The sequence below is a fragment of the Gobio gobio genome, assembly GCF_949357685.1.
Source record: "Gobio gobio genome assembly, chromosome: 1".
NCBI classification, from domain to species: domain Eukaryota; kingdom Metazoa; phylum Chordata; class Actinopteri; order Cypriniformes; family Gobionidae; genus Gobio; species Gobio gobio.
Genome location: NC_137097.1, coordinates 66,711,283 through 66,738,598, shown reverse-complemented (window position 1 = coordinate 66,738,598; position 27,316 = coordinate 66,711,283). Strand labels below are relative to the sequence as shown.

Genomic DNA, 27,316 nt, shown 5'->3' with positions numbered 1-27,316 from the left:
TTCGGTTTTCCCATGAGGTGAAAGTGGTTAGGGACTGGGGCTTTCAAACTCCATAACCTTCAAAGTCATAATCTTATTATTTATAGTTCTGTGGCTTATGCTGGTTAAAAAAATCCTCATTTTTGAAGTCTTCTGAACCCGTTTGGGAATGAGCTTTGTGTGGCTTACAGACCGAAATTTAAACCGTTATTCAATGACAATTTTCAAACATTCAAATTTGACGGTTGGGACCTCTCACGAGTCCGAGGTCGTGTCCGATCAAATAAACAAATTAAATCTAGGTATATTACAATAAAATGTTATTGTTTTGTATTTGTTATTTGTTTTTACTGTTTAAGATGGAAACATTATTATATTGTATAGACCTTTTTCACAGACTGTGATGACGCGTTTTAACGGTCATCAATATCGTAAATCCTGCAACTTTTTTTTGTATTTTCATTTAAAAAAAATATATATATAATATATATATATGTACATTTATAACACTAATACTTTGTATTTTATTACTTTTGCATCAAATTACAATAAAAGTTACCGCTGCTGTGAGGGTGTTCTATGGGAGTGATGGTAAAAATTAACATATTTCTCTCTTTTCTCTGCCGTTATCAATCTCATGCGTTTTTCTTTTGCTTTGTGAGCAAATGGGCACACAAAAAAATATTTAATGTATTCTCTCATTCACAGCTATAATATTTTACCCAACTATGACGACTTCCGCTCTGAGAAACCCGGAAATGTGAAAAGGGTCTATTGTTTGTTATTCTTTAAGACGCAATTTGCTGTCATGGGTCAGTTGTTCTTAGCGGAGCAGTTCACCCAAAATTGAAAATCATTGAATGTGCTGTGTCCAAAATCGCTCACTGATTCTCTTAATCCTATATATGGCATTTGGGTGCACTATATAAGCAAGAAATTAACTAAATTAAGCGAGAAATTCGGACACTGACAACGCATCGGAGAACTGTCACATACATTTATCCTACATGTACTGTAGCCTACTTTAGAAATAGATAACATCCACAGCGACTTAGTTTTATAATTATAGGTGCCAGGGCCGTGCAGAGAGTTCTTCAGAGGCAGGGGCTCAAATGTAAAAAAGGGGCAATATGTAAATATATATATATATATTAGGGGTGTAACGGTACACAAAACTGACGGTTCGGTACGTATCTCGGTTTTGAAGTCACGTTTTACAAAATTGCGTTTTATTAATTTTTATTCAACAGTGGTTTAATAAAAAAAAAATTGTCTGTCCTTAAATTAATTCAATTATAACTAAAAGTTTCTTAAAGATAATGCTGTAAACTATATAGGGAGCCCTTACATATTGCTATTAAAGATTAACAACAGAGCCCAAACTATTAGCCTAAATTCATTTGCTATTTATTTTTAGATATAATAATCAACACTCATAAGCTTCACATAAAGCAGTTTTTGCATTAATATGTAAATCTAATTATTATTATTTTTTGATTTATTTGTTGAAATATAATCATTTAGTGGCTGTAATTTTCATGACAGGTTTATTTAAACATGCATTAAATAAACAAGACATCACTAAGAGGCTAAGTGGTATATAATGAATATATATAGGCTAATATAACGAATATATAGGCTAATATAGTGCATGTATTCAGTGAAAGAGTTAATCTCTCTAGTGAACTCACAGCTGTGGACACTGAATGACTTCTGAGGTAAATGTGATTCTACATGACATTGTTTGTTTACAAGCTGTTTTATTGTCTTTCCGCGGTTGAAACACCGATGGAGCGATTACACAACATATGATACGTTTCAGTAAGTTGTAATGTATCCTCAACATACCTTTAGATATATTCATTTCTTTAGGAAGAGATGATCGCGTTCACTCGCGCGCCGCGCGCTGCCTCTTGAAGTTGAACTGATACGCGTCTATCTGTCACGTCACATAATAGAGCTTTAAAACGGCATTTATCGTTTGAATTTCGTGATAAAATGGACTGAATACTTAATATGTTCGTGTGGGAACTCGGATGGAAGTGTGTTCCGCGCTTTAAACAAGCCGACTGTTAACTGTTATAGATTACATTCATAACCGTTCGGTACACGCGCACCCTACCGAAAGCCCGAAACGTTAGTTCGTCTGTCCATGTAGTTTTCAACCGATTTATGAATAAGAACAGAAAATTACCGCTCCACTTCACATGCCCAATGGAATTTGAACTTGCTTTGCCAGATTGGTTGGTGTATATACATGACAAACGGGCATTGGTGAATTGTGTAATACTTTAAAATATATAATATATAGATTTGTAATTAAATCAACACATTAGCTCTGATTATGGTTGAAAAAAAATATTGGTTTACATTTTTCCCGTAAGGCCACATACTCTCTGAAAGGACCATATTTGGCTCGAGAGCCGCTTCCGAACAGAGGAAAATCAGCTGTCAATCAAAACGCACGCAACCCATAGCAACGCGTTATGGCAACGCCTCAACAGAAATTGTCCGACTTTTGAGCCGTTCGTTACTATTGTATACATTGTCATCAATGTCATGTTATAATAATCACATTTATTTAGTTTTATTGACCACGATATTATCATTGATATTTGTCTGAGAGGGGCACTTTTCATTCATTTTGAAAAAGGGCAGGGGCTCGAGCACCCAAAGCCCCCCCCTCTGCACGTGCCTGATAGGTGCCAAGTTCTGCCAACTTTAGTTTAATTGATGGTATATTAATTCAGTAAATATTGATTTTGTTTTCCATGGTTAACCTATTGTGTTCATAATCATTTAACTAATCTTAAATCATAAAAAAACTCACATAAGAATAAATAAAATAAGTACATTGTTTTATGTATTGTATACATTTTTAGTATATTTAACTCTCCTGTCCAAGCAGCTTTTAAGACAATGATCATGTGCGTTTAGCGCCATCACCCGGCCATTAACCTATGAATAATTAATAAAAAAATACCCTCTTTCTCGTTTACATAATTCTGACATTCGGCCACGGCTGTTTTTCGTGAATTTTTCCTTTGTAAAATAAGGTATTGGCAACAGTTAGGTAGCAACGTTGATAGCTACTCATCAAGTCAACGCTGAATTGGACTAATTTGAACAGTCACACTAAAAGTGTGTTTTAATAAGGGGATTTTAAGACACTTTGTCAGGGGTAAATAAATAAATTCTGTAATGAATGCCATTTTGTCTTATGTCTGACCCTGTTTTGATGTAAAGTAAATGGAGTCGAGGAGTCACAACAAAAAACCTGGAATCGAACACCCCTAGTTGTAAGTGAAGCCGCCAGTGTCCAAATATCACGCTGACATCTTGGGTCTCTAGTCTTTGTAGTAGTGAGCGTGAAGTGGAGCCGCGATATCAAGGTCCTGCCTGATTGATTTCTTTTTGTGAAATAAACCGTTATGGAACTTCCTACCGAAGTTCCCGAAAAATGTCCGTTGGTGCCTCAGTGACTACATCACTCAGAGAAGCTGTCAATCTCAGCTGTCAATCATGAGGTCACACCCCCATTTTTATAGCATCAAATAACTAACTAAAACTAAACTGATTTAAAGAATGAACACTTGAAATGACATCAGCATGATGATAACTGCCTAAAATGACAGAATTCATCTTTGGGGGAAAAATGCATTTGAAGTGTAATTTGATTGTTTAGTTTGTCCCATTACATTACATGGAGAGGGCGGGGTTTATGACCTATACTGCATCCAGCCACCTGGGGGCGATCGAGATGCCTTGCCTTCAAGACCTTTATTTTTCTAGATATTACCTGTATAATAAATCAGAAGTATTGCACATTCATATAAAATATACTGCCCGGCCAAAAAAAAAAAAAAGAAGTCGCTGTTTGGATTTAAATAGGCAAATGCTTAAGAGTCAATGATGGGATCATTATTGCAGTGATTATTATGTTTCTAGCTTGTTATATGTTCGGCAACAGTTCTTCTAACCCTAATTGATGAAGTTTGTCGCTTTTCATTTCTTAAACAACCATGCCGGAAGACACATCATGGCCATATTCCAGGTCACAGCAACCTCTTGATGGAAATAAATGTGATGTTATTTCAGTCAAGATCTTGTATTGACAATGCAAGAGTCCAGCACTCTGTAAAGTCTCCTCCGGCACATCCCAAAGACTTTCAATGAATTCAAGTGTGATACAAAGCTCAATGCTAAATCACTGAAATAATCCTTTAAGCATTTTTTACATTCAGAATCATTTGCAATGCTTCATGGGATAGTAGTTCTTTGTACGGTTATGTACAACGGTCATCACCTGATCATGGCCATTGGGTTTTTACACATCTTTAATGCGCTTTTCACTGTTTCCACACAGAGAGAAGACAATTGCTGCGAACATGGCCAAAATGCCCAAGATGGTCGCAGACTGGAAAAAGCAGCAAAAGGAGGTAAAACAGAAGCAAAGAGAGGAGAAAATAAAGCGGGACAAACTGCTGGCCGAGGCGAGAGAGCGCTTTGGGTATGCGCTGGACCCCCGCAGCATCAAATTCAAAGAGATGGTTGCTGAAATCGAGAAGGAGGAGAAGAAGAAGAGGAAACTTCTGAAACGCAGGAAGAGAGAGGAAGAGCAGGGCTTGCCCACAGCGACCGCTGAATCCAGCCAATAACAAGGACTTTAATACAGCGCTACTGGACTATATTGTAAAATTGGTTTCTTTGTACATTTCATCGTGGTTATAGGTGTTTAATGAAAATCAGTCACTGAAACATACTTCAGAATAAACTGACATCAAAAAATAAAACTGATATTCAGAGAGCGTCATTATTACTTTGTTGAATTTTAAGTAAAAAAAAAACAGTTTAGCTTATGCATGAAAAAGCAGATGGAAAACTGATTTATTCATACAGTAACCCATTGCATTTATTGCTAAATGATTGCATTGATTGTATGACGTAATTTACTATATAAAATTATACATTTCTAAAAATATTTTAATAGCAATAATAAATATTAACTACTAATAACATATATTGCATAACAAAAATAACCACAGTATTTGACAACTGATTATTTACGATGCATGTTGGGGAACTATTTGATTACTATTAAAGTAAGGAATATAATATTCAATCCCACACTCAAGCCTTACAATAATCAGCATGTTTAATCATCAGAACTTAGTGTAAAATAGTTTTTTTTTTTTTAACACCGTCAGTTTTCCCTTATTAAACCAGTACAGGACTTGACAAAAATACAGAATTTGATTTCTAAATGCTCCCTAAAATGTACATTTTCACACAAAAGGAGCTTAAACCCTGGTTTACATTCGAGATGCCCATTCACTGTCTATTTAGGAACTATTTACTATCTAAAACTAACATCAATTTGGCAAAATAAGCTCCTGGGGGAGAATGTACAAATGATGATTTTTAGTGTCTCCTATAATAACACTAGGCAGTGCCACTGCGTAAAAACCACACTGTGTCTTTCATTCTCCCCATAAAGTGACCTGGTCATCAGTGAAGAGACGCCATCTTTCCTCACAAAGCTGTTATTTCATCTTGGTCACTGGTGTCAGCCTTAAGTTTGATCAGGGCTGCATGGACCCTGAACTGCGTACGAGACTCCATCGAGTACTCTTTGTAGTTATTCCTGACAGGAGAGACAATAATAATTCAGACGGAGAAAAGAAATGACAACAGCAAACCAGTAAAAACAATCCTTCTGTGTGTGAACCGTATGGGTTTTGTCCTAGCCTGAACTCACTTGGCTTTCTGCAGAAGTTTGATGGCTTGCTCCTTCCTCCCTGTGTCTATGTACAAGAGACTCGTCTCCAGCAGGGCGTTGGGAACCAGGTAATGATCAAACTTCAGCTTCTTTTCACTGTTAAAGACACAAAAAAAACATCTCAAACTCCATCCTGAGATAGAACAAACCTTTCTGAAGGGAAAATCCAGTAAGACAGGAGCACTGGCCTGCTGTAAACCTGTCTGAAACAGTCCTCTGCCGCCTGCATCTGGCCTTGGTTCTTCAGACACAGGCCTTTCAGAAGCAGGATTAAGCATGCGTCGTCCACACGGTACTCGTTCTCTACACATACAGAAAGAACGAGTGTAAAACAATATGTAGGATACAGCATATTACTGTAAATGTAGTATGCAGTTGATGGGCACCATTGATGTGCTTTTTTTTCTTCTTCTCCATACTATGGAAATCAAACTGTTTGATTACCAACATTCTTTAAAATATCCCCTTTTGTGTTCAACATCAGAAAGAAACTTGTATTGTTTTTTTGGGGGCCCAGCTATTGTCAAAAGCAATATTCAAAAGGAAAATATATATCCTGTGGTACTTCTGCAGTAATTATGACAAAACGTGTCAAATAACAGTTACACAGTACACCATGATTTTTTTTAATCAGTTACTGGCATTTTAATTAAGAAAAAATATTATTATTTTTTTTTAAATGCATATATATTGCATAATAATTTTATTTGTAGTGCGCCTTTCTCAAACTCAAAGCGCTATACACACAACCTTATATATAAGGTACAGTATATGTACAAAAGGTGGATCATGATTGTATATCATTTATAGCAGTTACTGGCATTACTTTACATAATGTGTGTACTGTGTATAATTATATATATATATATATATAATAATTATACACAGTACACACACATATATTATGTAAACACAAACTTTTATTTTGGATGCGATTAATTGATTTGACAGCACTATATATATATATATATATATATATATATATATATATATATATATATATATATATATATATATATATATATATATATATATATATATATATATATATATATATATATATATATATATATATATATATATATATATATATATATATATATATATATATATATATATATATATATATATATATATATATATATATATATATAAAATGCACCCATATATATAAATACACACTCATTCATGTATATATTTAAGAAAAATGTGTTATATTTAAATATAAAATATTTGTATATAATATAAATTATATAAATATATATACAGAGTATACATGCAAATATTTCTTAAATATATACATGAATGAGTGTGTTTTATGTATACATAATTATACACACTACACACACATTATGTAAACACAAACTTTTATTTTGGATGCGATTAATTATTTTTGATGCACTATATATTTATTAGGGCTGTAAAAAGATTAATTGCATCCAAAATAAAAGTTTGCGTTTACATAATATATGTGTGTGTACTCTGTTAATTATTATTTATATATAAATACACACACATTCATGTATATATTTAAGAAATATTTGCATGTATATACTGTATATACATTTATATAATCTATAATATATATAAATATAAATGTTTTATATATAAAAATAAAAATGTTGTCTTAAATATATACATGCTTGTGTGTGTATTTATATATAAATAATAATTAACAGAGTACACACACATATATTATGTAAACACAAACTTTTATTTTGGATGCGATTAATCGCGATTAATCTTTTGACAGCCCTTATATATATATATATATATATATATAAATAAAACACACCTTATTACACCATACACAATATAACAACATAAAAGTCAAAGTCATCTTGTGCTTCTTTTGGAATTTTGCTTTTGGACGTTTTAAAATTAATAAATACGTTTAGAAATTAATTTAAAAACAAATCTATTATAAAATATCTACACATGAGGATAAATAGGTTATAAAATCAACAATTTAAAAAACGAATTAATTGACCATGCACTAAGAGAGTGAGTGATACTGCTCAGATTTGCCTAAAATGCAATTGAGGTAATCTGTCATTGAATACACAGAGGAATGTGTGTAGCATTACCTGGAGCCGCCTGTAGGGTGCGCTCAGCCTCTAACAGAGTGTCCATCATGCCCTCTGTGAGCTCAGGTCGTTTGTTGATCATGGCAAAGCCATTCCACATGTACATCATCTCCTGAAATATGCAGCACATTAATCAAATATAAATATTGTGGAAATAAAGTGGACTGGATGTGGTGTTTGTTATTCTTACCAGCACAGGAACGGGAAGTCTGATTGGATTGCTGGCTTTGTACCGTCTTGCTTTACGAATGGCAAACTTCTCTGTGGGTGGAGATTTACCGGCTATCTTCTGTTTGAATGTTGGTACCTGTCTGAGAGATTGGAAGTGAACAGCAATTAAACAAAGACTAATGTCTGTTTTGATGCATATCATACTGTACCACATTAACACACACCCAATAAACCCACATACAGAAAGACTTCATTTTTTCACGAAAGCCTCGTCTGCTCCTGTGTTGCCAATGCGAGTGTATTTACCTAAAGAGATCCACCTCATTATCCCCGAACGGCCGGGACTCTGAGACTGGAAGCATGCTGAGATAAGCCGCCTTCATGTACACGTACATGGCCTGAGAGAGAGAAAGCGAGAGACAACCATAATAATCCTTCTGTACACTGGAAACACACTGTACGTAATCACAACCAGCAAGGGAACCAACCAGTCCAAACAAAAACCTGGCAAAGACATCGGCCCACAAAGCCAATTTACACAGCTTACACATGGCAGTTTGTCTAATCGCTGCGATATAACAAATGTAGCATGACTTCAATATTTAAAACAACAAATATAATACAGTGTCTTTACACCTGTATGGTTTTTCTTCATGTTTCTGAAGAGGAAGTCTGTCTACATTTAGACCAGAACTGTTGGCTAACGCTACTGTTAGCTAACCAACTGCTGAGAACATTTCGACAATCATTAAGAAATAGGTCATTTTGCCCTTTGTTTTAAAATGTGTTACCCTGTACCACAAAACCAGTCATAAGTAGGGTTGGGTATCGTTTGGTTTTTTTTCGATTCCGGTGCCAAACCGATACTTTTAAAACGGTTCCGGTGCCGGAACCGATACTTTTTTTTTATTTTTTAAAAAGGCCACAAAACGAAGTGGATGACATTAAATGGCTTTTTATTTTTATTTATTTTTTATTTAAATTCAACCATTTATTAAAAGTTTAATGTATACTTAAATGTATGAATATAAATAAATACAAAACACAATTTACTTATTTACCAATTATAATTGACTTATTTACAAATTCACAGCAAAACCTAAGCCACCTAACCCAACTACAACAAGCCTAATATAACTCTAAATAACAGTTACAGTTATAACAGCCGTCGTCTGTATTCTTGCTCTGCTACAAACCAGCTTCCAGCTTCAGCTTTATTTTGAAATATGATATTCTCTGGCTAAATATTTTAGAAATCATCGCCTTATTGTTTCCATGGCGACGCGTCATGTTTCTCACATGACACACAGCAGCCGCAATAGCGCTAACAACAGCTCAGCTGTATCGGGTTTATTTCATTTTTTCTTTTTATTCAAAATATTCACAAACTTCTTAACTGTGTAACAAACTATCTGATGTTCAAATGTGTGAGTGAATGTGTGTTAGTTGATCTATAAAGCGCAATGGGCGGCGCCATGTTAGTTTGCGCCTCAGAATCGGATCTGTCGGATTTACAACAGTTGAGTTCATTCTCATCTCACGAAATACATGAAAGTAAGTGACCAGTGAACTGGAAGAAGAATAGAGTAAACTATATAGTTACTGTATAATGTGCATGTATCTGATGTGAATAAAACACGTAACGTTAGTCAAATTATAACCGTCTGAAAGGATTGTCATTGCCGCTTTCATACATCAGTGTGTGTTTTTTGCTAGTAGCCTACTTATGTCTGAAACCTGAAATAAACATGATGTGGTTGAAAACACTGAATAGTTGTTATGAGTTGTGATGTGACCAGCGCTGAGCATCTGTCTCTGGCTCGGTGCTGAAATGAGGAACCGAAATCTGTGTTCTGATTCGGTCCGGTACATACCGGTTGTTTCGGTACCCAACCCTACACGGGTATATTTGTGGGTAAAGCAATAATACATTGTGTGAGTCAAAATTATCGATTTTTCTTTTATGCCAAATATCATTAGGATATTAAGTACAGACCATGTTCCATGAAGATATTTTGTAAATTCCCAACCGTAAATATATCAAAAATGTATTATTAGTAGTAATATGCATTGCTAAGGACTTCATTTGGACAACTTTAGAGGCAATTTTCTCAATATTTCGATTTTTTTTGCACACTCCAGATTTTCAAATAGTTGTATCGACCAAATATTGTCCTATCCTAAGAAACCGTACATCAATGGAAAGCTCATTTATTCAGCTTATTCAGATGTTTAAATCTTAATCTCAAATAATTGAACCTTATGACTGGTTTTGTGGTCCAGGGTCACATATATGGGGTTTTAAAGAATATTTTGAGTTTTCTTAGTGAATATGGAAAATTCAGTGAGTACATGTTATTCACACTCATGTAAATGGAAGAAATGTAAACCTTCCTTTACTTTATTTCTTCATAATTTGGTGAGAATTTTTCTGTTTCAAATAGATAGTAGAATAAACCAAGTAGAAAGATCCTCTATTTTAGTGTGGTCCTGATTTACATCTTTGCTAAATTCAAGAGTCAATTCCATTTCAGATAAAAAAAGTTGTATACATGCCTTATGAGGTTGGCATGTTTCCTTCTTGAGTTGAATTGAGTGTGTGTGTGTGTGTGTGTGTGTGTGTGTGTGTGTGTGTGTGTGTGTGTGTGTGTGTGTGTGTGTGTGTGTGTGTGTGTGTGTGTGTGTGTGTGTGTGTGTGTGTGGACTGGTAATCTCTACGTTATTGGGACAAAATGTCCCCACAAAGATGGCAATATCCGAAATCCTCGTCCATTTTTAGGTCCCCATGAGGAAAACATCTTATAAATCAGACTAAGTGATGTTTTTTGAAAATGTAAAAATGCAGAATGTCTCCTGTGATGGGTAGGTTTAGGGGCAGGGGCAGTGTAGGGGGACAGAATATACGGTATGTACGGTATAAAAACCATTACGCCTATGGAAAGTCCCCATGAAACATGAAAACTTGGTAGTGATGTCCTCTAAATACTACAAAAATGGTTATCTGACTTTTATTTTAAACACCTTTGAAGTGGGCAAAACATGGGAAGCAAAATGCATTGCTTCCTAGTTTGTATGAGACACAATTTAAGCACGCTTTTTCCCCACCACCAATAAAATCCTACATTTGATTTACATTCTGGGTGGAGGCCATTTCAAACGTGTGACACAGAAATGTCTTGGCATTTATACAGATCACACCTATACAACCATGACACGGGTTTTTTCTCAGACATACACTAAACTAAACTGCATTTTGAATTATTAAGGGTGTTGTTTTGTTAATCACGTCACCAAAAATATAATGTAAATAAACTTCTCGATTTACATAAAAACAAAATATTTCAGGTGATTAAATAATTCCCACTTAAAGGAACACTCCACTTTTTTTGAAAATAGGCTCATTTTCAAGCTCCCCTAGAGTTAAACAGTTGAGTTTTACTGCGATCTTCAGGTCTGGCGGTAGCACTTTTAGCATAGCTTAGCATAGATCATTGAATCTGATTAGACCGTTAGCATCTCGCTCAAAAATGACGATATTTTTCCTATTTAAAACTTGACTCTTCTCTAGTTACATCGTGTACTAAGACCGACAGAAAATGAAAAGTTGTGATTTTCTAGACCGAAATGGCTAGGAACTATTCTCTCATTTCTACGTAATAATCAAGGAGCTTTGTGCCGTACCATGGGTGCAGCAGCGCAATGATATTACACAGCGCCTGAAAATAGGCTAACTTCCGTCAACATAACCAACGTGACAACCTGCTTGCACAGAGAGTGTGCTTGGGACTATTTTCAGGCCCTGCGTAATATCAATGCGCCATCGGTCTTGGTACGCGCTGTAACTACAGAAGAGTCAAGTTTTAAATAGGAAAAATATCGAAACTCTTTGGTCATTTTTTGAGTGAGATGCTAACGGTCTAATCAGATTCAATGATCTATGCTAAGCTATGCTAAAAGTGCTACTGCCAGACCTGGAGATCGGCTGAATGGTTTCGAAAACTCAACTGTTTAACTTCTAGGGGAGCTGGAAAATGAGCCTATTTTTAAAAAAAGTGGAGTGTTCTTTTATTCATGAAACACAACCAGTACAAACTATGTGAAAGTTTTGAAATAAATGTGATAATTTGCATTCAATTTAGCAATTTAATCTGTTTTGCACGCATTTCATTAGCACAATGAATATCTGTTGTTCACCTTAGTAATTTGATAATTAGAATTGCACGCTTAATTGTAATAATGGCTTGGTGCGATTATCAAATCTCAAAAGGCAGCAATTTAGTAAAATAAATGCATCTTGTATAATGTGCAATCTTCCTGTCACTCACATGAGGTCCACCGATAGCAAAGCACAACCATCCAATCAATTCCACATGGACAAAATCAAGTCCCGCCCTGCGGTTTTCCATCAAAATAAAAGTTTGACATTTTAACATTTTAAAATAAAAGATATTAAGACAGCCATAAAAATGTGTATTTTAATTTTACAGTTGTAATGTTTTCTTACAATTTCTTTATTTTATATTCTTATTTAGTACTTGTTATATAGAAGTAGTAAAAAAATATATATAATAATTATAGCCATATTGATATATAATCTGGAAAAGATTAAATATCAATATATAATTGATATATACAGTGTTGGGGGGAACGTATTACAAGTAACTTGAGTTACGTAATAATATTACTTTTTCCAAGTAAATAGTAAAGTAACGCATTACTTTTCAAATTTACAACAAAATATCTGAGTTACTTTTTCAAAAAAGTAACGCAAGTTACTTTTTCACATTCATTTGACTGACAGCTCTCCTGCCCCCATGTTGAGAAAAATAAGTGCAGAGGTGTGTGTGTGTAAACATGATGGTTATTGTAGTTCTAGACTAAATGTGAGCATTTATTTATCTCACTTGCACAATAAAGATTCAGTACTCCTCAAAATGAATTAAATCAGTCAAATACAAAATCAGAGTACTATGCAAACCTCCAATAATTAAATGTTAAATAAAACCACTATTTTTATGCATAATCCACTTTTATATTTAATTTACCAATGTCTTGCTGCTGACCTTTGATGATGAAAATTACTAAATTTTTTGTTTTGTTTTTATTGGTGAAACTTTTTTCTCCTGCATCCTATTCTTCCAGTATCCAGAATGGCATTCAATTTTGCTTATTATGCCAGAATGGCATTCAAAAAGCTTATTATTTCAATTTTGGTATGAAGAGGTCTTTACCGTTGCACAAAAATATAACTTTTTTGTTATAAACAAAAACAAGCCCAGCCCAGGTGAGAAAAAGTTACACAAAAGTAACGTAACGAATTACTTTTCTTAAAAAGTAACTCAATTAGTTACTTTTTAAGTGAGTAACGCAATATTGTGATGCATTACTTTTCAAAGTAACTTTCCCCAACACTGGATATATATATTGATATATAATTTTATTTCAAATGCAGACTAGAGCTTTTTTTTAGCAGTAGGGTCACCTTAGACCAGCGGCTCTCCTGGCTGAGCAGGTCTGCGTAGAAGTACGCCATCTTCCAGTGCCTCTTAAAAGTGAAACACCACATCAACTCCCAGTAGCACATGTGATGAAATTGTTTCCAGGCCTGCTGGGCCTTACAGCCGTCCTCAAACAGTGCCACCGCCTGGATATGCAGGGGTACAATAATGTTAATTAGTGAACATTACAACCCATACTATACTTTCTTACAACACATTAGTTTAGCAGGATCACTTTCCACCTCTCTCCGAACCTTGTTATTTTTTTAAGCCATATTTCAATTGTATTCCAACCGGTCTGAAGTAGGGGTGGGAATCACAGGGTACGTCACATGATCCTCACACTGCTGTGCGCCATCCTGTTAAATACCTCTTTTTCTTAGGCTAGTTAACTTATGTTTCCCTTATTCATGTGATGAGCGCCACCTTGAGGAGCCATGAAGTAGCGACACTGGGAGCACGGAAATCTATTTAGAGCGCCTTATTTTATTAATTCAAATATCAATATTTGGCGCCAACGTATTAATTCTGGTATCGCACAGAGCAGGACAACGATATATTTCCATATCAATATTTTGTCCCACCCCTAGTTTTAAGTCTTTAAAAAGGCCATATTATGGCTTTGTCAAAGTCTTGTTTTTGATTTTGTGGTCTAGTAGATTAGGCTTATATCTTTGAATATTCGAAAAACACATTATTTTCCACATATCAGTCTGTCAGTAACGCTCTGTTTAGTTCCTGTCTCTATTAAAGCCCTTCTGAAAAGCACAACGTGCTCTGATTGGTTGGCTGGATCAGTGTGTTGTGATTGGTCAACCGCTTCCAGTGTGTTTGTTTTAACACACTACTAACTCAACTCAACCAGGCCCGCCCATTTATTTTGCGCATACCTTAGGCGGGAATTATTTACATGAGGGATATTGTTACGTGTTCATTCCCGGATGAAAACTCAAGACTACAATGGAGGCGTTTCAGGAAGTTCAGAAACAGTGTGCACTGGTATAGAGAATAACTCTCTCAGGAGTGACTTTGCAGACCTTTTTCATGCTCAAACAGCAACACTACACACTATAGAAAGTTGAAAATGTAAAAAAAGCACAATATGTCTTCTTTAAAATCATCAAAATAGAGAATAAAATGCTATGTCGTCAGATTCGACATGAAACTACAAATATTTCAGTATTTATTATTTATGAATTCTGGTAAACGTTCTCCTCGTGTTTCTTACCTCATCAATGTTGCCCTTTATTTCTTCTGCCCGACCTGCAAAGAAAAGGAAAATCGCTCCCTGGAGAGATAATCAGAAAATTAGCTTCAAAAACACCCAATAAAAAGACCCCATGTTATGGCTTGACTTTCCTATTGAGGTTTCTATAGCAAGTTGGATGCAGGTGTTAATGGGCGGGGGAAGGACATTCGCCTGAATAAAATGAGTCGTCAATCATTTTAGGGTTTTTCTAGAAGAGAAAGACTGCAAATTTTCAAATGTTCATATCTGTCAAATGTGAATTTGTCAGCTAGCATGCGAGTGAATTCACAGTGTGTGGACAATGCCACAAATTTTGTATTTTATTTTAGAGGGTCTTTAAAGTAAACCTATTAGAAATAAACCAAATGATCTTCATGAGCATGTGAACATGTGTGGTAGAGAAAGACAGAAGCAGAAACATACCCGTGGGTATCGCAGGAGAAATGGCTTCAGTAGTCTCTCCGCCTCCTCCACCTCACCCTCTCCAGTTCCTACACAAAACATCACTTTATTAATAACAATAAAAAAGATCAAAGAATTCAAACTTTTCAATATATACAATATAGTTCAAATGTTTGGGGTCACTGAGATTTTTTTAAATGTTTTTTAAAGACGTCTCTCACCAATTTGATTTGATTTCACGTCACATGATCCTTCAGAAATCATTCTAATATGCTGATTTGCTGCTCAAGAAACATTTCTGATTATTATCAATGTGCTGCTTCATATTTTTGTGGAAACCGTGATACATTTTATTTCAGGAATCTCTGATGAATAGACAGTTCAGAATAAATTTTGTAACCTTTTATAGCTTTAATAAATGTAATTTTTTATCAATTTAACGCATCATTGCTGAATAAAATTATTAATTTCTTTAATTAAACTTTGGAAAGGTAGTGTGTATATATATAAAAATGTATAATTAAAAAATTCATATAAAACTCATTTTCATTTATATTATTTTGCATTTATAAAAATCAAATATGAATAAAAATGTAATGTATAAATGTATTTTTATAAATTATTTATAAACTATATACATACATAAACACACACACTGTATATACAATATATACAATATATACTATATATATATATATATATATATATATATATATATATATATATATATATATATATATATATATATATATATATATATATATATATATATATATATATATATATATATATATATATATATACACACACACACACACACACACACACATATATACATACATACACACTATATATACAGTATTTTTACATATAAACATTTTTTTTAATGTACATCTAAATATTGAATTATTAACATTTTATTCTATCTGTATATCTGTTTGTCTGTCTGTCTATCTATCTATCCGTCCGTCCATCCATCCATCTATCCGTCTGTGCATCCATCCATCTGTCTGTCTGTCTGTCTGTCTGTCTGTCTGTCTGTCTGTCTGTCTGTCTGTCTGTCTGTCTGTCTGTCTGTCTGTCTGTCTGTCCGTCCGTCCGTCCGTCCATCCATCCATGTCTGTCTGTCTGTCTGTCTGTCTGTCTATCTATCCGTCCATCCATCTCTGTCTGTCTGTCTCTATCCGTCCGTCTGTCTGTCTGTCTGTCTGTCTGTCTGTCTGTCTCTATCCGTCCATCCATCTCTGTCTGTCTCTCTGTCTGTCTGTCTGTCTGTCTGTCTGTCTGTCTGTCTGTCTGTCTGTCTGTCTGTCTGTCTGTCTCTATCCGTCCGTCTGTCTGTCTGTGTAATTACTATCCCAAATAATAATTATAAGCTATCCCTTAAAGTTGCACAATTAACTAAAGAAAGATTAATGCTGTCATATCTCTGATTTATGTGGTTATAAAGTGCATAATTTAATCACAAATACATGCTACCTAAAATAAAGGAGAGGAAGGTGTAGAAACAGAGCAGGAGGAGAGCGCACAGCATAGAGCGCAGGGTGTGAGAGGTGGCTCCGGCATACAGCTGAGAGATGCCAAATTCCTACACACACACAAAAGACCATTAAGAAAAGAATAAACACATGAAGATTCACACTTGCATGTCTCTGCAAAACTGAGAATATAAGAATGTAATTTTTCCTTAAATCGAATTCGACACGTATGAAATCAAATTTCAAAAACCTTATCTCCAGAAAAGCCTGCAAACTCGAGCAGCTTGAGTATCCGGGCAGGAAACAGTGAAAGAGTCTGTGTGAGAGTGAAGAACAGCAACACAATTGACACCCTGGAGTTTATTCATCGGAGCAGAGACGCAATATCACAGACAAACATACCAAGTTGAAAGCCCCGATCCCAAAAGAGACTCCGCCCTCTAAGTGCTTGTGGTTTGGTCCTTTGAAAGATGTATCTGACTGGACGAAGGTGTGCAGCTCCCTGCAAGAAAATCATGCCGTCATACAAAGCTGAAATACTTCAATTCAAGGGCATGTTGTTGGTGCATGCATGGGCATCCAAGATAGGTTGTTTCTATTGGGTTAAATGGATAGTTCAGCCAAAAATGGATATTGTGTCATCATTTACTCACCCTCATGTTGTTCCAAACCTGCATGAATGTCTGTCTTCTGTTGAGCACAAAGGAAGATAGAGTGAAGAATATGGGTAATCAAACAGTTGATGGCCACCATTGACTTCCATAGTATGGAAAAAATACACTATGGAAGTCAATGGTGCTCCACGACTGTTTGAATACCCATATTCTTCACTCTATCTTCCTTTGTGCTCAACAGAAGAAAGAAATTCATACAGGTTTGGAACAACATGAGGGTGAGTAAATGATAATTTTCATTTATGGCTGAACTATCCCTGTGAACTATCCCTGTGTCCCCCATTTTTCTAATTTACGCACAATGAAAAGACAATCTTTCACTTACTTGCTAAAGACTTACTTGTATATGAGGTAACTGTTCCGTACTTTGATTCCTCCTTTAATAAAACTCACCATATTCTCATCCTGTCAACAGAGAGAGAATGAGAAATCAGGTGCAAATATGAGCTTTGCACTCTTAGGGAAAAAAAGATGCAATGAGTTTCTTGAACCTTTATGTATTTCTGTAGGACAAAACACGGAAACGAGTTAGCATTTTGGCAAATCTGGTTCCATCGTCCCAAAGTCAAGTTTTTTTTTGGTTAAAAGCCTGAAATAAGGTCTGTGGTGAACACAAGCTCAAGATATTTTTCAAGTTTCAAAGCTTTTACGTGTCTTGAAGACGACAACAAGTGGCTAAACGTGACTGCAGAGGTTGTCGGGACATTAAAGGTACGTTTACAAGCTGTCTAATTCCTAACATTTAATTAAGATTAAAAATGAATTCAATTAAAACTAGATCCATAAAATGATGGGAACCCCTAAACAGTTCTATAAATGAAGAGCCTGAAAGAACCCTTTAAGGATCTATATAGAAACTTTTCTTCAAAAAAGCGTGGAGTAGGATGGAGTGAAACGTGGCCTTAACCAGGGGTTAAAGGTGGAGTAGGTAAGTCTGATCCAAAACACTTTTGTCCAAATTTGTTTAAACTTTCTTTATATGTCAATACATAATTAAAATGTAAGTATTCTGAAAAAGAGAGTATAAAAAAAATCGAGTGACTCTAGACTTTTTAATCTGCAATAAACAACGCTCATTATTTTCGTTCGGGACGAAACAAGTGATTGGCTTGGGCGACTGTCACTCTCTCTCGCTACCATGGCAACCACCCCTTTTGCTACAGGATCTGCCCACATGCGCGCAACCCAGTGTTGCTAAGTCGGGCTACTTCCTCACTGGTGCCGCGGGCTGTTTTTCATGTCCGCGGGTTGAAGCGACCCCAATTATGTGATATTTTGCCCCGGGATTTGCGAATTTTAGCAGGCAGCCCTACCAAAAAGACACATATTTTACCCCCCAAATGCGATTTTTACCGGAGAAACATGATTGGGCTTGTTTTGGGCTAGTTTTGAGTAGCAATTGTGCGGATTTTGTTGTGAAAACCTGGCAACCCTGGCGCACCCGTTTGATTTGAGTTCAAGAGGCTGTATTTCTGCTGGACAGGTAATCTTTCATTTTGATTATACATTTTTTTGGATTATGTTTTCATGAAGCATGTCTCACTAGCACACGTAGCTGCCTAATATAGCTAACATAACATTACTTAGCATAAAGTTACAATGTTATACACTTAGCGAACCATTAGTAGAGATGATAAATAGTCAATATGCTTAGCTCAAGTTGATCGCTGTCGTGTTGAATTTCGCAAAATGTAACTTTAGATAACAAAATGCATGTGTAAAAGCTAGTACACCGCATCCAGGAACTTTTTTTAGAACTAAGTTAGCTTTAGCTACTACCCTCTGTCTAAACTCTTCTACCATGTTCACCGGGAACTTTACCTGCACGTTTATTTCGGCCCTTGGTTGGTTTTTATATACTCTACCAATGTTTACAGATGTTTTTATCTTGTATCTGTGTGTGTCGTAGACACTGTGTTGTGTGTGTGTACTTTAAACTTTACCAGTGTCATTATTCTAGCTTGATAGTGAGTACTAAAAGACATCTTATTTGTTTATATTCATAATGATAGATTTTTTATTACATGTGATTCTGACATGATGTCACTACATGCACTTCTTCTCTGCTCGTCTCAGGTAAATAATGCGTCTTTCAGCTGACGGTCGGCGTAGCGCGTTCATGTGTTTTGGGGGCGTGGCTTTGGAAAGAGCCCAGAAGGGAGAAGGTGGAGTGAATGGAAATAATGAGCTGTCTTTAAAACAGTCGTGAGAGGTCTACAGACACTCAATTTTTATACTCTTTCTTTTTCAGAGTACTTACATTTTAATTATGTATTGATATATAAAGAAAGTTTAAACAAATTTGGAAAAAACGTTTTTTAACCAAATCTTACCTACCCTACCTTTAAAAGACATTGAGCATGTTTACATGCAGAATAATAGCTATCAAAAGCTATTGAGCAGCTGATAGCTATCAAAAATCAGTTTATTGAAGTAACCCGATTAACCGGTTTACATGCAAATCAATAACCTGGCAATGCAGGTAAACCAAGTTCACAAGACTGTATAAAAAACAGGTTATTCCCCGGTGGTGATGTCCAAAAGTAAGCATCCATGCATTTCACTCAGAGTATTCTATGTATTATGTTGTGATGTTAAATAAAGCATTAAAACCCCAGAGTGTTTCAGACTCATTCTCACATGGGATTTAAACTTTGTCGGATGGAGACCCAAGTTTAGTTTGAAAACAAAGAAACGTACCAAGCTCAATGTTCTCTCACCATTCCTGATTTCTAACACACACTCGCAGCGTTCAGCGTCGTCAGAGCAGAAGCGAAAGCTGTTCATATCTAAATTGCGTGAGCTTATTTTGTCCACTAGATCGAAAGATCTGAAACAGCCCATACATTTACCCGCCCATAGACCCTCCTCTGAAGTGGTTGAAAGTGGACAAAAGAGACGTATTAAAACGCCAGGTGTAAACGAGAATGTGTCTCCCTCGTCTACTTGTGATCCGATCGACCAAATCACATCTTAATGCCAGATGCAAACAGGGCCTAAGAGACCTTTGTCTGGAAATGTGTCAAACCTGTAAAAACGTGAGAGCAGCTCTGTGTAGTAAACACTCAGCGTAACACACTTCAGCATGGAGCTGCTCTGTAAAACATCAAATTAAATGATTCAAAAATCTTCAAAAGTAATGCAGTGGCACATAATACGTTTGTTTGAGTTGTATTTTTTTTCTATAATAGCAATGTGAGATGGACATTTCTAAGAGGAGAAAAAAAAGGCACCTTCTGAGAGATCATCATCATTCGCTCCTCGGTTCCTCAGACTACCAGACTTCTTACGGAACCTGAGAGAGAACAGCAAGAAGTCAAGATATAAGTGATCTTAGATAAAATGTCTAACATACTTCTTGACAACCACACTTGACACAGTTAACATCAGCCAAAAGCACTTTCTTAGGGGGGGGGGGGCAAAACATTTTTTTTTAAAGAAATTAATTATTTTATTCAGCAGTGATGCATTAAATTGAACAAAAGTGACAGTAAAATATATGTACAAGTTATTTATATTGCAAATAAATGCTGTTCTTATGAGCTTCTATCCCTCATAGAAAAAATTGCATCATGGATTCCACCAAAATATGAAGCAGCGCAACTGTTGATAAACTGTCAACATTGATAATCATAAGATTATTTGTTTCTTGAGGAGCATATCAGCATATTAGAATGATTTCTGAAGGATCATGTGACACTGAAGACTAAATTACATTTTAAAATAGTTGAAATTGTAATATTTAACACCATTATCTTTCAAAAGCTTTACAAAATCTAGTATTGCATCTTTTCAATTTGACAAATATGGATAAATATAAAAAAAAAAAAATATAAAAATGTAAATACATTTTATTTAATAAAAATTGAAGTTTATTTTAATTTAACTAAATAAATAATCACTTTTATGGACGTTTGTTTCTACCACCGAATAAACATTTTATTTTATATTATATTATATTATATTATATTATATTATATTATATTATATTATATTATATTATATTATATTATATTATATTATATTATATTATATATATATATATATATATATATATATATATATATATATATATATATATATATACACACACACACACATATATACACATATATATATATATACATATATACACACATACATGTATATATACATATATATAAAAAGGTAATTACGACTTTTTATCACGCAACTCTGACTTTTTTCTCAGAATTGTGTGATATAAAGTTGCAATTAAGTGTTATAAAGTCTTAATTGTGAGATAAAAACATGAATTGCGAGAAAAAAAGTTGAGATAGAGTCGTAATTACCTTTTTCTATATAAAAATATATATTTTTTAAATGTATACACACACACACACACACACACACACACACACGGAAACAAGCATATTTATTTAGTAGTTAAATTAAATTTTATCAAATATAATTGTTTTAATCCTTTAAACGGTTTTATTCCGTGGCGGAAACAATCTTCCATAAATGTAAGGCTTTTAACCTATTAAAATGCATTTAAAATTAAAGAGTATATGCTAATTGCTCAATTCACTTGCCAACTGATTGGATATTGGATATGCATCTTTAACTACATATTTAATATCAGTTATATCATTTAAAAAATGTCCATTTATTTGTCAATGTGTAAACTGATTTATGCATTTACACATTAAGTTATTTTTTGGTGGCTCTCTTACTATTTCAATCTGAGCAACGGACATATATACTTCGTCACTCTCCCAATATGATGTTTGGAGGGATTGAGGAAGAGATCACAGAGAAGGATCTTCCTTTGTGACTCGCTCCTTCTTAAGCAAACCGAAAGTGAGCTGGTGTGTGACCATTGCTACACCCACATATACAGTCATCTAGATTAGTGCTGCTTCATAACATGGTGTGTGTGTGTGCATCTCTTCTACTCCATTTAATCTAGATTATGTAAGGCCAATAAAAGTCCTCATTAGATATGACCAGCTGTCTGTCATTTAAATCCACGCCGTTCCACCTCTATGCATATACAAGCAAAAGTAAACGCTGCAGGACTGGGTCAGCTGACATGGAAATAACCCCATTTGCCTATATAAAAGTTAAAAGGTAAAGCCTCTCCGTGTCAGAAACGAATGCATTGTTTTGGCTCTCTTTCTACCTCTGGCACACCTCCTGAGCGCTCTTCATGGTGTTCCCAGCATGCACTATGTCGTCGTGTTGGAAGGTCATCATGGCCTGCATTTCTAATACTGTGGCATAGATCAGAGCGTGATACATGCTCTCTTTAGACCTGGAATACAACACAACATGCTTTTAAACTCACAATGTGAGATCACACTTCACAGCAGGATACTAGTTACATTTAGAGGAGGATAACGTGGTCGTGGTAATATAAGAATATCCAAAGTTTCGGAGCTGAACAAACTTCAAAGTCAAAGAAAAGCTTTTATTGACACCAGGCCCAGCCATCACATTATTATAAGCTTACCAGTGTGAATTGGTTTTGAACACTTGCTGGTTATGTACTTGCTCAAAAAATTGATTTTGGATATATATTTATTTTTTAAACCAAAAAAGTAAGGTGGAATCTGATTTTCATCGTTCATCAGCCAGAAAAAAAACTATTTTGAAAGTAATTAGAATATACTTTGATGTCCTTTTCAGGAAATTTGTCTGCAGTAGTACACAACATACATTCACACAACAGACAACATTAAAGAAAGGGAAAAAAAACATTAAAAGGAATTCATAACAATGACTACATCTTGCCGTTTAAAATATTAAAAGATGCAGGTATAAATTATTTTTTGTAACGCTTGCTCTTACAAAGTGGGACTCTATAACGTTTCCCTGATGCATTCTTTGTCTGTGATTCTTATTAAGAACCAACGACTAAATAAATTGAAGTGATGGGTACTAGGACGGTGTGAACTATTCGATTCTCACAGAATGATTATTGAAAATGTATCCTTTTAGCTATCGTTCTTGGTGTGAACGGGCCTTTTGATTTCTTTAAAAGTAAAATGTGTGATATCTGCAACACTAGTGTCACCAAACGGAATTAAAAAATGATATCTGTTTTTAAGCTGATTTCACCAGTAGGCTAACTTCCCCATTCTGTCATTGGTCAAATGTACAGATAAACCCCACCCCCAACTCACGAATTATTGCCATCCTGGGGTTTGAACACAAAACAAAAAAAAAGCTATGTTTTGAACCTATGAATGGCTCTCTGTACCTTAAAGTGTGTTTGGAGAAAGCATTTAAAGGTGCAGTGTGTAATTTTTAGCGATGAGTTTGTGAATTGCAAATCACCTACCGCTCACCCCTCCCTTTCGAAACACATAGAGAAGCTACGGTGGCCGACACAGGACAAAAATGACATTGAGAGAGCAGAGAGTGACTAGCGCTCTGTAGAGAAGTTTGTCTCTTTAGGGCTACTGTAGAAACATGGCGGTGCAAAATGGTGATTTTACTGTAACGGGACCCGCGGTGTATGTAGATAGAAATGGCTCATTCTAAAGTAATAAAAACATAACGGTTTATTATGTGAGGTCTTTATACACCCCTTAAAACATAGTTATGTATATTTCATTTCTGTCAATAGATCCTCATAAACACTACACACAGCACCTTTAAGCTATTTAAATAAATAAAAAACGTTAAGACCTTCAAAACTGACCAGACAGAAACTGTCCTAGCATACTAATAAAAAATATTTATAGCCTGAAAGCAAGCATTATGAGGCGGTACATAATGCTTGGTTTCAGACTATAAACAATTTTTTTTTTTAAAGAAAAAGAAAAAAAAGGACAGTTGGAGCCACTTAAGAATGTGGTTTCCTTCCCAGCACAAGTTTAGTTAGTCTTTCGGCTATATATTAATGAGATTGAGATCGCTCTGTGTGCGGGACTATTGTCAGGCGTGAGGGTGTGTGATCTTTAGGCAAACATCCTGGAGAAGGGAGGAGGCCTGACGCAATTCTCTGTCACAACTGGAATAAAGCATGCTATCATGGGATGGCATCTACAATTAAACAAGCACTTCACATGGGAGCACATTTAAAGCAGCGACAGACTAAATTTGCTGGTGCCTCTGACAAAAATCATCGAAACGTGGGCTTGGTGGGTACCACACCTTTGCTAAACACCTCACCTGCTCTTAAAAATACAGATACTAGAGGGGTGGAAAAATGGGAGAAGAGGAAGACAATAACACTTCTCTCACCGTGGACGTAGTTTATCCAAACTCTCATTAAAGTGGTTGTTGAGGAACAGATCCAAGGCCTCCATGCATTCATCAAGACAGGCCTGAAGGGAAATCTGTCTGGAACGGATGACACACACACACACACTATGAGTACATGCCATAGACTTCAATTGCTTTTCTAATAAGCTAATTCTAATGACTAGATTAGTGGTTAATATGGATTTTTTTAAAATCCAGATATAGAGTATAAGCTGTGCAATAAGCAATATATTTTTTGACGTTATATAATTGTAAATGATAGCAAAGATACATGCACACAATGTCTGTTTTTAAGGTTTTTATTGCAGCATCCACAACCTTTTAAGGCCACTTTTAATCCAAAGTTGTACTGAAAGCGGGATAGTGCTGCATTTCACACAACGTGTGTGTGTCACATGCACTACGTCTCTGATGTTTGTTCAGGCTCAAGATGAATCGGGTCATTGTCCAAAGAGAGATGAGATAAACATTTAAAAATCACCAATAAAGGATTATTGATGCAGCAAGTTTCACAATTACAGACGGTCAGTTAGTCAAACTTGCTGAGTGCCAATAGAACAGCTGATCGGTTTTATCATCACTAGACTTCAAATGTTATGACTCCAAACTTTTTTTATTTTATGAAGGTAAAAATCTTAAGTCAGATCCCTTAGGTAAAGTAACAGGTCAAGTGTCCTCATGATTTGATTTTGAGGAATCATTGGACTGTAAATTGATTTTTTTATTGAAAGGAAATTTTTTTTTTGTTGCAAGGATGCATTCAATTGATCAAAAGTGACACTAAAGATATTTATAATCTTACAAAAGATTTGAATTTCAAATAAATGCTGCTCTTTTGAATTTTCTCTTCGTCAAAGACCCCTGAGTATCATGGTTTTTCCACAAAAATATGAAGCAGATAATCATAAATGTTTCTTGAGCATCATCTCAGAATGATTTCTGAAGGATCACGTGACACTGAAGACTGGAGTAATGATGCTGAAAATACAGCTTTAAATCACAGGAATAAATTACATTTTAAAATATATTACAATAAAAAAACAGTTTTTTTAAATTGTAAAAATATTTCACAATATTACAGTTTTTGCTGCACTGTAAAAAAAAATGTTTAGTTGGCCAAATTGAATTTCTGTAAATTAAATTGCATCAACTCACAGAAATTAAATTTGTCCAACTGAAAAAGTTAGAAGTGATCAGTCACTAGAACATTTTCAATTGGAGACCTGCATTTGTTTTTACAGTGTGTATTTCGGATCAAATAAATGCAGCCTTGTTGAACAGAAGAGACGTCTTTTAAAAACATTTTTGAACGGTACAGTATAAACATTTTTGTGAATCATTTTCCAGATGGTGAATGCCGTGAAATCTCCCAGAAATAAAATGGTCACACTTAGCTAACATCTGTCAGTGGACAACTTTGCTCCGAAGCTCCCAAAATCAAGTAAACCCACTTGGTGAAATGACATGCGCTACTAAACACTAAGACACGATTCCCGACCTGTCAAAAGCGCCTTTTATCAATTATGAAGGCTATCAATTATGAAGGCTACCTGATGCAGAGTTCTTCAGCACCTGACCATTGAAGATATATTTAGCAGGACTAATTAATGTCAACTGGTTGATCCTGTTTTAAGAGGCGCATTTAGATTAAAGAGCAGATATACATTCATGGAAATGCACAAGTGAGTGTATATGGGTCTCCAGCACCTGTTGTTGCATGAGAAATGTAAACCAATTCACATGCATCTGCTTAAATCCAAAAAAAAAAACACATGATGTAAAGCAATTGCATGACTTTACAAGTCATTTAAAGGTATCTCTAACCTTTAACTCTCCCGGCCGCAATGACTCATGTACAAACACACACATGTACTGAAGAATATGGCTCACACACTGTGTCACTTTGTCAAGGTGTTTGATGTTTGCTCAGAGTACACACACAGGGCTTGGACAGCCAGCGCCTTTGGATAAGAACATGAATAAGCCACACTGCACTCTGAAGTAAATCATCTAGACTAGTGTATGTATGTGCCACAAGTGAACCTTTCTAAAGCATTATTTCCAGGGATAGCATTTCACTCTGAGAACATGAGCTGAGCTCAAACTCTATTGCAAAACAAGGAAGGAAGAGATGTGAAAATTTGACACACAAAAAAACCTGCCAAAACTAAACCCAGACATACTGAATCAGCCATTTAGTGACTTCAGGAACCACAAAGCACCAGAGTTTGTCAGTTTTACTTAGTAGACAGTGGAAATATACAGCATTGTTGCATTTCTTTAGTTTCAAAATAACCACGTACAGAAACAAACTCACTCATACTCACTTTTCTGAGACAGGTGCATTTTTCCCACTGGACATGATGTAGTATTTTGTCTTGTTTAGCTGTCCTCCTCTGGGCCTTGTGGCCACACAAACACCTGTTCCAAGTGCTCAGACTCCCTGTGAAGAGCTTTCCTTCAGAAGTCCAGTGGAAATTCACTCTCTCATGTGCATTGATGAGGGATGTTTTAAGACTCGAGCTGAATAAGGAATATGGATCAGTTTTCGGCTCAATCAGCAGAAGTGGTGGGTGTGTGTGATGTGAGAAGTTAACACTGAGCTCTCGACTCCTCCTCGGAGCTCACAGCAGGTTCAATGGCAGGATATCAGTGCGAAAGGGACAGAAGTTCGTAGCGACATCTGGTGTTGGGGTGAAAATGGTGCTCACATGAGACGACGAACGAAACAACACAAGCGAGGAATTGAATATATTGCAGCTGTGT

At 35.4% G+C, this 27,316-nt stretch overlaps 2 protein-coding genes across 3 annotated transcripts in view; one reads left to right on the top strand and one right to left on the bottom strand.

Annotated features, from left to right (window-relative positions):
* gadd45gip1 (growth arrest and DNA-damage-inducible, gamma interacting protein 1) overlaps positions 1-4,637 on the top strand; it is a gene marked incomplete at its 3' end in the record, with an annotated part of 5,195 nt that extends 558 nt beyond the window's left edge. The window contains exon 2 of the mRNA XM_079821988.1: positions 4,346-4,637. Coding sequence (XP_079678114.1) covers positions 4,346-4,637 — 292 coding nt within the window. The remainder of the gene's footprint in view (positions 1-4,345) is intronic.
* LOC307129392 (tetratricopeptide repeat protein 39A) lies at positions 4,301-27,204 on the bottom strand. 2 transcript variants are annotated; one of them, XM_079821779.1, is made up of 18 exons: positions 26,878-27,163; positions 24,530-24,628; positions 22,461-22,592; positions 20,551-20,612; positions 20,346-20,413; positions 17,658-17,722; positions 17,046-17,145; positions 16,894-16,959; positions 16,642-16,753; positions 15,187-15,254; positions 14,743-14,802; positions 13,499-13,660; positions 8,323-8,414; positions 8,036-8,156; positions 7,846-7,957; positions 5,947-6,061; positions 5,738-5,854; positions 4,301-5,623 (listed from the first exon to the last, which is right to left on the bottom strand). In XM_079821779.1, exons 1-18 carry the CDS (start codon positions 26,910-26,912, stop codon positions 5,512-5,514), a joined length of 1,698 nt encoding a protein of 565 aa, XP_079677905.1. In that variant the 5' UTR covers positions 26,913-27,163; the 3' UTR covers positions 4,301-5,511. The 2 variants fall into 2 exon arrangements, with proteins under 2 accessions (XP_079677905.1, XP_079677906.1); XM_079821780.1 differs by having other exon boundaries at positions 4,785-5,623; positions 16,645-16,753; positions 26,878-27,204.
* Between the last annotated feature and the right edge of the window lie 112 nt (positions 27,205-27,316).

What these genes read in the sequence shown, in the direction of transcription:
- LOC307129392 (XM_079821779.1), bottom strand. Translation starts at nt 26,912, where the DNA reads ATGTCCAGTGGGAAAAATGCACCTGTCTCAGAAAA. An exon ending in GGATCGGGGCTTTCAACTTG is followed by an intron (nt 16,960 to 17,045) that starts GTATGTTTGTCT and finishes ACTCTCACACAG; the next exon opens with ACTCTTTCACTGTTTCCTGC. An exon ending in TAAAGGGCAACATTGATGAG is followed by an intron (nt 13,661 to 14,742) that starts GTAAGAAACACG and finishes CTGCATATCCAG; the next exon opens with GCGGTGGCACTGTTTGAGGA.